This window comes from Etheostoma spectabile, chromosome 12, assembly GCF_008692095.1.
Source record: "Etheostoma spectabile isolate EspeVRDwgs_2016 chromosome 12, UIUC_Espe_1.0, whole genome shotgun sequence".
NCBI lineage: Eukaryota > Metazoa > Chordata > Actinopteri > Perciformes > Percidae > Etheostoma > Etheostoma spectabile.
The window spans coordinates 24637463-24649501 of record NC_045744.1 but is presented as its reverse complement, the minus strand read 5'-3'; the positions used below and the strand labels follow the sequence as shown (position 1 = coordinate 24649501).

General features: G+C 42.5%; 1 protein-coding gene across 1 annotated transcript in view; it reads left to right on the top strand.

The window, feature by feature from the left end:
• Positions 1-12039, top strand: part of dnaaf11 (dynein axonemal assembly factor 11) — a 48708-nt gene that overhangs the window by 26718 nt on the left and 9951 nt on the right. The window contains exons 8-11 of the mRNA XM_032532262.1: positions 1771-1836; positions 2735-2804; positions 5765-5860; positions 8034-8125. Coding sequence (XP_032388153.1) covers positions 1771-1836; positions 2735-2804; positions 5765-5860; positions 8034-8125 — 324 coding nt within the window. The remainder of the gene's footprint in view (positions 1-1770; positions 1837-2734; positions 2805-5764; positions 5861-8033; positions 8126-12039) is intronic.

The window sequence follows — 12039 nt, the reverse complement described above, 5'->3', positions numbered from 1 at the left end:
CTGTCTCAGCTAGCGGTTAGCCAAGTTAGCTGTTAGCTAAGCTAACGTCGTTAGCTTTCCGGTGGAGGCGAACCGACTTTCTTTAACTGTCTATGGGAACAGATCGTGCGGTGTCGTAAATCCGCGTTCATCATGACATAATCTGTGCATGTGTGAACATCTTGCACATGCGCAGGACGGATCGTGCAGGCAGGACGGATCGTGTACCGACAAGGTCCTCAAAACACAATCAACTCCTTCCATTTTGGTTCGGAAAAAATAAATATACAGAAAAACTCAGTGCGCTCCTCCACTCTGACACGGTTTCCCTTCAACAGGGCTTCATAACTATAATGTGTTTTCTCTGAGACCCTCGATTACCTCGTCCTGGTCCAACTGCTCAGACAGCGAGGCGGGGGGGGGGCGGGGGACTCCCAGGTGCTGTGTGATTGCTTTATTAGTGCCGTTGTTTTTTTATGGATTGGCTCGCCTGCAGGTTGTGGGGGGGGGGGGTGGGACCTGATTACAGCAGTCCGGGCCACCCCCAGTCTCTCCATTAGCCTCGGGGTTATATCCACAGCAAGAAGTGGAGGGGTCAAGGTCTGAAAACATGGCTGATTGCATTTGTAACCTGAGCTGAGGACACACTCGGGTCGGGAGTCTATCCTTTAGACCAGGGGTCTTCAACGTTTTCCAGGCCAAGGACCCCCAAACTGATGGCGAGATGGAGCGGGGACCCCCTAATTATATATATTGTATAACATTGTGTTATATCAAACTGGTCCTATAGTGCCATGTGTGCATTGATGACTGAAAGACATCTTCTGCCTCCATTTATCTGTTTACTACAGTGTGTTGAGTTCATGTTAATGTGGATTTAAAGACATTTCAATTAGTGGGAAAAATTGCAGGCGGGGGGGAATATAAAAAAAAGTCTAATCAACCAAAACTTTCGCGACCCCCATGCAGTACCTCCGCGGACCCCCTAGGGGTCGCGGACCCCCTGTTGAAGACCCCTGCTTTATAAGATATATATCGCTTGATATCAGCAGAGAGACACGGGGCAGTTTGCTTCATTACTGCCTGGGCCGTAACGTCTGGACTGTTAATATTTCCCAACATGAGTGGTTCATAAAGTCATGTTCTGGAGATGGATGCTCCTCAAACCCAATATTTATTAAGATGCATTAACATTGCTGCGCTTTGGTTTGGGAGTTTTGAGCCCAAAGCGATCTCCGTGCACACACACAGTGTTTTTATCCCCAGTAGAAGAAGAAAAATCTGCAGATTTGGTTTGGGTCTGCTTGTAAGAAACCGTATCAGCTAACTGTACTTAGAGTAAAAGTCAGAGCCCGACCGATATATCAAAGCTCATTAAGGAGCAGCGATGAACGTACGACTAGGAATTTTTTAATGTATATCTGTGATTGTGATGGATGAAAAGTTTTTTTTTTCAAGTATGGCTTTTATCTTATTTAGGATGGAAAATCGTAAATCTATTTGCCCCTCGAGTGTACATATGTTGACTTTACACTTCCTCCTTTGTCCTTTGCTTGTTTTTAACCCCGTGCTTTGTCGTTGTGTCTCTCGCAGCTGAGTGAGTTACTCAAGGTCCAAAGCTAATTTCTCCTCAGGGAGACCGATAAAAGGACTTTGGCTTTGATAAAAGGTTTTTCATTTTTAAATTTTGACCCAGGAAAAACAAAACGTTTTTTTTTAGCTCCGCAGTTGAACCAGTTTATTTATTTATTTATGCATTAATTAATCCGCCTCTTTGTGTGTTTTTTCCAGACTGGACTTCTCTCTGACTGAAGACGAAGAAAACAACACCGTCGTCTTAGACCTGGGCGTGTACAGGTACGAGACCACGAGCCCAAAAACCTCTTCATTCATAAATATCTGGGGTTAAAGAGGGGTTGGGCAGGTGGTTTTCTAAAATGCTATTTTATTTATTTAGAGCACACAAGGCCAAGTTTCTGGAGCTAGAACAGAGACCTCAACACACAGGGTGGAAACAGGACTTGTCTCAGACTCGTTAGTATCTGGACTCGGACTTGTCTCGGTCTCGGCCACTGGTCTTGCCCAATATGGCTTCTGGTCTGGCCCGAGTCCAGGTGTCTTTATCATGTTGATAATAATATTGGAGGGAAAGTGAAACTCAGAATGATGGTCTTGATACTGTCATGCATAAGACCTTTATTCTGTCCTGGACTCGGTCTTGACTCGGACTCAAACCTCTTTGGTCTCGGTCTTGTCTTGGACTCGGTCTTGTCTCGGCCACTGGTCTTGCCAGATCTGGCTTTTGGTCTTCTGGTCTGGACCGAGTCCAGGTGTCTTTATCATGTTGATAATAATATTGGAGGGAAAGGGAAACCCAAAATGATTGTCTTGATACTGTCATGCATAAGACCTTTATTCTGTCCTGGACTCGGTCTTGACTCGGACTCGGTCTTGTCTTGGACTCTAACCACTTTGGACTCAACTATCCCTGGTCTTGGACTTGTCTTGGACTCGACTAGCCCTGGTCTTGGACTTGTCTTGGTCTCGACTAAGGTGGTCTTGACTACAGCCCTGATTTTAACTGAATTTGACTGATTATACTATTGCATTTTTACTGACTCTTGTGTTGAACTCGACTAGTCCTGGTCTTGGACTTGTCTTGGACTCGACTAAGCTGATCCGTGTAGACTACTGACACCACTGCACCTGTGTCTCTTTATATAAACTGACTTCCCCGTCTCCCCCCCCCCAACAGACACATGGACACCTCGCTGATCGGCGTGGACGTTCAGCCGACGTACGCCAGAGTCACCGTCAAAGGAAAGGTACGCTGAGGAGATGTGATCTAATATTAGTTCTTAACCTTTTGTTTCTTAACCCTCGTGTCGTCTTCCCGTCAAAATTGAAAATCAACACTTTAGTTGACGCTTTTTATCGATGTTAGTCACTTTTTTTGTTTTCAACACTACGTAACATCAACTTATTAACTTTAGTTTCACAGTTATTTTTGGGATTTATGGTCAATAAACCTCATTTATAGGAAATTATAGCTAATGTTTGAGTTAGAAAAGCAGAAATTAGGAATTATTGAGACTAAAATTAAAGGAATGGATGTTGATGATAATCACAGACTGGAATATGTCAACTTTTACTCAATACTATTTCAACAACACTTCCATTTGTTTTACAATGATATAAAATATAATAAGACCCAAAATTAATGAAAGTAGAGATTTGTACTTGGCAAAGAGCGTTGGAATTAATCATGTTATTTTGGGGAATTAAAAAGAACATTGATATAGGACAACATGAGGACAACATGAGGACAACATGTGGACAACATGAGGACAACATGAAGACAACATGAGGACAACATGAAGACAACATGAGGACAACATGAGGACAACATGAAGACAACATGAGGACAACATGAGGACAACATGAAGACAACATGAAGGCAACATGGGGACAACATGAGGCCGACATGAGGCCGACATGAGGGCAACATGAGGACAACATGAAGACAACATGAGGGCAACATGAAGACAACATGAGGGCAACATGAAGACAACATGAGGACAACATGAAGACAACATGAGGGCAACATGAGGACAACATGGGGCCAACAAGAGGGCAACATGAAGACAACATGAGGACAACATGAAGACAACATGAAGACAACATGAAGACAACATGAGGACAACATGAAGGCAACATGGGGACAACATGAGGCCGACATGAGGCCGACATGAGGACAACATGAGGACAACATGAAGACAACATGAGGACAACATGAAGACATCATGAGGACAACATGAGGACAACATGAGGACAACATGAGGGCAACATGAGGGCGACATGAGGACAACATGAGGACAACATGAGGGCAACATGACGACAACATAAGGGCGACATGAGGACAACATGAGGGCAACATGAGGACAACATGAGGGCAACATGAGGACAACATGAAGACAACATGAGGACAACATGAGGGCAACATGAGGACAACATGAGGACAACATGAGGGCAACATGAGGACAACATGAGGGCAACATGAGGACAACATGAGGACAACATGAGGGCAACATGAGGGCAACATGAGGGCAACATGAGGACAACATAAGACAACATGAGGACAACATGAAGACAACATGAGGACAACATGAGGACAACATGAGGACAACATGAAGACAACATGAGGACAACATGAGGACAACATTGTTCTGGCTGCCCATTCTCAACTTTTCAGCGCCGGCCAAGAAGATTGTGATTGGTTCAAAGAAATGTAAACAACCCAGAGACTTTATTGTCCTCCTATCCCATAATTCTGTGGTGTAGCCAGACCTTACTCCACAGCGCGGTGTATTGGGTAGTTCACTGAATTTGTACCGCTACAATCTCACGTGACAGCAATTGATTAACGATTGATTACTTGTCTTAAATCTCTGTGTTCCTCTTACCTTCTCACACGCTGCTTCCTAACATCCTGATTTGTGGAGCGTCTGGCGTGACGTATGTGATCACACGCCGCTCTGAACGACGGCGAAGGCGTCTGCGGCGTCTGAGTCGAGGGCAGAAGGAAGCGTGATGGATGCAGAGTCAGATTTAGAGCAAATGAAAGGCTGTCAGGAGCAGCTGAGTCATCGGACATGTTTCCAACGCTGACGTTCAGATGCATTTATGGAGACAGTTTATTGCACCTGCTGGGAACTAATTTCCAAGCTGTGAAGTTCAGAATTATTAATATTTTTTTCCTCTAAAATATCAGCTGTGCAGGGAAGGACAGACACACTCGTTCTCTCGATAATCAAAGTGAGCAGCCAAAGTGTCAAAGCATCGAATACTTAAAATACCACTTGTCACAGGTGTGAGATTCAGAATTTATCTTGCATCAGTGGTAGAAGAAGTATTCAGATCCAGCATTCATTGCTGCCTGACTTTATCTTGAAACTCGATCCAGCCGGACCTTTGCTTCCAATTATCCCAAAACGAGCCATTTGAATAAGGTGGTTTTCAACTGCATTGGTCTTCTCCGTCCCAGTTCTGGTTTGCGTTTTATTTTGAAATGTAAAACTTCCTCTAAGGTTATAAATCTGGTCTCGGCAGCACTGAAGGAAACCTGTGGAGGATTTTAACCTCCCACAAACACACCACAGCAACCGTTACGCCTGATTAAACAGCTGTCTAGCAACACATACATCCAGGAGGTGTCATCTTGTTTCTGCTCCCGGGCTTCAACCCTCCAGCGAACTCGTTATGAACTCAGAGTCCTGCAGGTTGGGAGTTCCTCAGAGTCCTGAACATCATGGCTCCACTTGAAGGTGTTAGCGTGTTTATGGATGGTTGTTTCGTGCCAGGGCTCAGCCTGATTGGACGGGTGGTGTGATTTACGCAGTGATGAATCAACTCGGGCCTTTAAAAGTCCCTTCTCATGCCGTGGAGCAGAGGGAATTGACCGTTGGAGTCAGCTTTCGTATCCATTTTTTTTTTTTTCTCCACCTGCTCTCAGCGTGGTTTCCCCTCATATCTGACAGAAATAAATTGAAAACTGGGAAAAAAGCGTGTAATAATTCCTCTCACGTGGATCACTTTGGTTTCCACGGTATTTGGCTCCAGTGATGGATTGCTGCTGGTCTCGGCGCGAGCTATTCTGGTCACTCTTCTTCTTCTTCTTCTTCTCTCTATAAAAAGGCCCGGTAACGATGGAAGTCATTTGACACACTCTGTGCCAGACCGGCGCATTAATCTCACTAATTAACGCTGTGAATAATTCACTCTGCAGATATTTCAGATGGTCCTGCCCGCCGAAGTGAAGCCCGACAGCTCCACAGCTCAGAGGTCCCAAACCACGGGACACCTGGTCCTCACCATGCCCAGGGTACGTACAGGTCCAGGTCCCCACCCGAGACAGGTGTCCACAACTCAGGAGCCAAAGTCTCTTACATTACAAAGAGGAACAAAAACAAGTTTATTGCTCAAACCTCATAAGTTGACAGATGACGCAGTCTGAGCTTGCTGTCCTGGATTTATGAGCTGTTTTTTTTGGGTGGACATCGTTTTTCTGCCCACAGAGTATTAAAACGGAGTTGCGTTGCCGGTGATTTAAAGGCCTGTCAAGGCTGCAATAAATAGGCCTATCAAAACACATCTATTGTGTTTTACTGTTCCACGACTTACTTTTCACCAGTGATAACGGGTCCAACCATACATCAACTGGGACAGTTGTCTTGTCCCCCACTGTCCCTCAACAACACTACAATAATACAGCAATGTGGGCATTAATGGAGAGTTGAAACAGAGTCAAAGGCATGGTAAGTTTAACTGTGTAGCACAATTCATACATAAGGCAACTCAAAGTGATTTACAGAGGCACAGAAACACATTATCAAAGTGCATTCAAGAGACATAGGGCAATTAGACGAGAGAACAAGAGAATGGCTAAAATTAAAACCATTCACATATTTTTTTTTGTCCCCGAGGGGTAATTAAAAGACCCAAAAGTAGCACAAAAGAACAATGTGCGTGTGTGAGTAATACAGGGTTTTCCTTACTATTATAAGTTTTAGATGCAGCACCCGAGCCGTTTCTCTCAGCACCTAAGCTGAATGAATGTGGCCAAAAGTCCCGAAAAAGGAGTCAATGTGATGTTTATAATGATGTGTCCAATTTATGAGAAAGCTAAACATTATTTTCAGCCCCCGACTTAAATGTAAGTCAGGTGAAGTCAGAGACTTCAGATACAGTATTAGGGGACCACTAAGGTCTATATAAAAGAGACTTCAGATACAGTATTAGGGGACCACTAAGGTCTATAAAAAGAGACTTCAGATACAGTATTAGGGACCACTAAGGTCTATATAAAGAGACTTCAGATACAGTATTAGGGGACCACTAAGGTCTATATAAAGAGACTTCAGATACAGTATTAGGGGACCACTAAGGTCTATATAAAAGAGACTTCAGATAGAGTATTAGGGACCACTAAGGTCTATATAAAGAGACTTCAGATACAGTATTAGGGGACCACTAAGGTCTATATAAAGAGACTTCAGATACAGTATTAGGGACCACTAAGGTCTATAAAAGAGACTTCAGATACAGGATTAGGGGACCACTAAGGTCTATATAAAGAGACTTCAGATACAGTATTAGGGGACCACTAAGGTCTATATAAAGAGACTTCAGATACAGTATTAGGGACCACTAAGGTCTATATAAAAGAGACTTCAGATACAGTATTAGGGACCACTAAGGTCTATACAAAGAGACTTCAGATCCAGTATTAGGGGACCACTAAGGTCTATATAAAGAGACTTCAGATACAGTATTAGGGGACCACTAAGGTCTATATAAAGAGACTTCAGATACAGTATTAGGGGACCACTAAGGTCTATATAAAGAGACTTCAGATACAGTATTAGGGGACCACTAAGGTCTATATAAAGAGACTTCAGATACAGTATTAGGGGACCACTAAGGTCTATATAAAGAGACTTCAGATACAGTATTAGGGGACCACTAAGGTCTATATAAAAGAGACTTCAGATACAGTATTAGAGACCACTAAGGTCTATATAAAAGAGACTTCAGATACAGTATTAGGGGACCACTAAGGTCTATATAAAAGAGACTTCAGATACAGTATTAGGGGACCACTAAGGTCTATATAAAGAGACTTTAGATACAGTATTAGGGACCACTAAGGTCTATATAAAGAGACTTCAGATACAGGATTAGGGGACCACTAAGGTCTATATAAAAGAGACTTCAGATACAGAATTAGGGACCACATGATGATATATTACCCAAAACAACGCTATAATAAAAGATGTCATTGACGCTGTGTTCTGTGATTGTGTTGCTCCGGCCAATGAGCAGCAGACATTTTGTGCTGTGAGGTTGAAGAAAGGACTTCTTTATGGTGTCTATAAAGACACCCAGGTGCTGATGCTGCAGAGTCCACGCTGCTGCCATTAATCACCGTACGGCCTCTGATGCACCAGAGCCAGAGTGGAAGCTGAAGTTTCTCTGATGTCTTTTTTTTTTTTTAGGCCGAAGGTGAAATCAAAGTGACAAAGAGCGTCCCACCTCCGCCCAGAGGGCGTCAAAGCAGGTGTACCGGCTCGCCTGAGGACAATAACAGGTAAAGACGTTCCCTGCAGCTGCAGACCTGATGCACTGCATCCCCTTGATGTCAGAAATCAGAATTCGGAAAAGGTTTTATTGCCACAAGAAGTTCACTTATGTGGAGTTTGCCTTCCGGAAAGGGGCATACATGAACAAACACACGTTAAACATTTATATGGAATAAACAAATACAGAAAAACAATTAGATGCATTCAAGATAACTGTTGCCTAAGAAAGAGGCTGAATGGCTCGAGTGCAGATGTTTTTAAAGAATATGTAGGATGTGCAGATCCAAAGTGCAATTAGTCAGCAGGGACCAGGACTGCAGTCAAGTCAACGTTCGTTGAGTCCAAGACCAGAACTAGTTGAGAAAGAGTCAGGACTGAGTCCAAAAAGGTTCAAGTCCAAGTCCAGACCAAGTCCAAATGAGAGACGGTCAAGGTCAAGATCGTAGAAAGAGTCGAATTAGGACACCTCTTTTACTTACAATATAAAATGGAAATGTTCTTGTCCTGAAGAATTCATAGTACAAAGTGCCAGTGGATGTTGTGTCTGTATCTGAAATGATTGATCTCAATGCTTGTTCTAGACTGATTTTGAATTAAACTACTTGTTCACTGAATGAGCCCAGAAAGAGTCCAAATAACGAGTCCAAGACGACCTGCGAAAACCAGAGCCCTCTCGAACCCGACCGCCTCCCCTTCGAACTCCTGTCGAGTTTTTTTTCCTACGTCACTTCCCAGTCTCCTTTATACCCACGCATGCATCAGCAAAACACTCATAAGAAGAAATAATACACAAGAGTCAATCCATAAACAATCCGTGATCCCAACACAGGATGACACAGCTTACTATCATCTACAGGTGGAAGAAAAATCAAATGTTCCCCATCACATTAAAACAGCTGCACATGAAGATAGTATGGGTGCCCATTACAAAGTAATACAACTACTGTCTGTTTTATGAGGATACAGGAAGATAAAATACTAATAAACCCCCGGTTTGTAATATTAATGCGGCATAAAGAGGCCTGCAGGTCGCTGATTGGCGTGTTTTGTGTGAATTTATCAGTTTATGAGAGTCAAGTGTTGGGTTAGCTGTGGATTTAGTCTTTGTTTGGCCTTGAGTTGAACACGTACATATTCAAATGCCTCTGGCTTATCAGGTCCCCGTTCTAATTACAGATTCCTGTTGTATTTTAAACGCTCGGCCGTGGTGATGTTGGCCATCTCGCTGCTAATGACCACATTCTGGCCACAGATAACCTTGACGTGGCACTGGGGGGGAAGATACTCGCAGGGTATCTCGCATATAGTGAAGTACTGAGTCTTTTACTGTGGGGTTTAGTCCTGGCTTTAGGGACTGTGTCTCTCACAAGCATCTTTAAGGAAAATATGTTCGGCAGACTACTCCAATCGCATTGGAAACTATAATAAAATTACCCTATATGCAGGACATGCTGCAGGATATCATGACTCAGCAATTAACCATCCCCAGTAGCTCTTCTTCTTCTCTTCCTGTGAAACATCGCCCGGCTCATTGAGGTTTGGTTCCCCCAAAGCAGTGTCCCCTTCTTAATGACCACATCGGTCTGCAGAGCTCTTTGAATGAGCTCCGTATCCTCTCCTTGCCTTAAGGCGCGGTGACATCATCATCATTACCATCTTTATGACGGGGATCTGGTTCTTGTCCTTCAGCCGGCCCCCCATCAAACAGCGAAGAGCCTGGATCCACAAATTAAACACTCAATAAAAATGATGAGCTGCTCCACGGCAAGGTGACAGGTGAGCAGCAGCAGCAGCAGCAGCAGCGGCGGCGGCTGCGGAGTTATTCCATCACACGGACATGATAAGGGTTGACCTTTGACCCCCCCCCCCATGCTCACCCCCAGATTCTGTATTCAGCCTCTGGCGTGGATGGAAATGCATCCAAAGGCCATGATTGGGTTTGAAATGGATTTGCTTAAGGACACAAGGCAAGGCAACGTGGGGGATTGTGTCTAAAACCACAAAAAAGTGGTTTTGAACGGTATAATCAGAGGTCAAGGTCAACTCTATATTTAAGTGAGTGGGCTTCCAGTTCCCGCAGCACTGTGGTCCAGAACTGAGCAGGTTTAAGAAACTTACTTGGGTCGCAACTAACCCTTTTTTAACCCTTGTGTTGAAAATCAACACTTTTATCGATATTTTTAACCTTTTTTCTAATGTTTTGTCCCAATTTTCAACACCTTTTTTCAACGTTTTCAACACTACGTAACACTAACTTATTAACTTTAGTTTCACAGTTATTTGGGGAATTTATGGTCAATAAACCTCATTTATAGGAAATTATACCTAATGTTGGAGTTAGAAAAGCAGAAATTAGGAATTATTGAGACTAAAATTAAAGGAATGGATGTTGATGATAATCACAGACTGGAATATGTCAACTTTTACTCAACACTATTTCAACAACACTTCCTTTGTTTTACAATGCTATAAAATAGAATAAGACCCAAAATTAATGAAAGTAGAGATTTGTACTTGGCAAAGAGCGTTGGAATCAATCGTGTTATTTTGGGGAATTAAAAACAACATTGACAACATGAAGACTGTTCAATTCGACCCGAGGACCACATGAGGGTTAAAAAAAAATCTACAGACTCTACAGAGATGGCATCAGTGCGTATTTGGGGGTCTGCCCCACATGTGGGAGTCATCTCTGCACGCGATGAATTGACCTAGTCGTCGCGTCCCTCAGGACTCATTTGCTTATCTTTGTTTACAAAAGAATAACTGTGGAGGTCATCCTCCGACCCCTGACCCCCGACCCTCCTTGCCACCTCACCTACCGCCCCCCCTGACCCCTGCAACCTTTAACACAAATTACTTTATCAATACTGCACCATGTGCAGCCATTTGTCTTTTTATATTTATCTGAATGAACAAAATGAACACAGGTCGTTTTATTGCTGATAAAACTTATAAAATAGAAGAGAAAAGCAGGAAGTATCCTTTGGTTTTGTTGAATTTGACAGAAAAATGGGGTTTCACTCAGGAACCGTAATACTTTTTAAACTTTTTTTCTGCCACATGGCATCGTTTTGTCATTGATTACATTTCACTCCGCAACACACAACAGAGACCTTATTTATTTATATTAATTGATTTTAATATAGATCGATATATCGATATGGAAATGTAAAATTGAAAGAGTCCTTTCCAATGTTTTGCAATTTTATCTAGCGTATCAATTCATAACAGTAATCTTGACAAACGTTACAGATAGAGCAGGTTTTGGGCTCACTCTCTCTGAATCACGAGGTTGTGAATGCATGGTTATATTTTTTAATTTTTGCAATGTAGTCTGACATTAGACGGAGATGACTCACTATAGACGATGCAGCTGCTCTGTGTCTCCTCTCCATCTCTCTCTCTAACTTCCTTACGTTTTTTTCTCCCTTCGTTCAACGCTTTTCACGCTTTTTTTAGTGTAGACTTAAAGTAGTTTTACCTAAATGGGTGTAGACTTAAAGTAGTTTTACCTAAATAAATGGGTGTAGAGTTAAAGTAGTTTTACCTAAATAAATGGGTGTAGAGTTAAAGTAGTTTTACCTAAATAAACGGGTGTAGAGTTAAAGTAGTTTTGCATAAATGGGTGTAGAGTTAAAGTAGTTTTACCTAAATGGGTGTAGACATAAAGTAGTTTTGCATAAATGGGTGTAGAGTTAAAGTAGTTTTCCATAAAGGTGTAGTTAAGTGTTTTACCATAAACGGTGTAAGTTAAAGTAGTTTTGCATAAACAGGGTGTAGACTTAAGTGTTTTACCATTAAACAGGTTGTAAAGGGTATTACAGTGTTTTCATAAACAGGTGTAGTATTACAGTTGTTTTACATAAACAGGTGTAGTATTACAGTTGTTTTACATAAACAGGTGTAGTATTACAGTTGT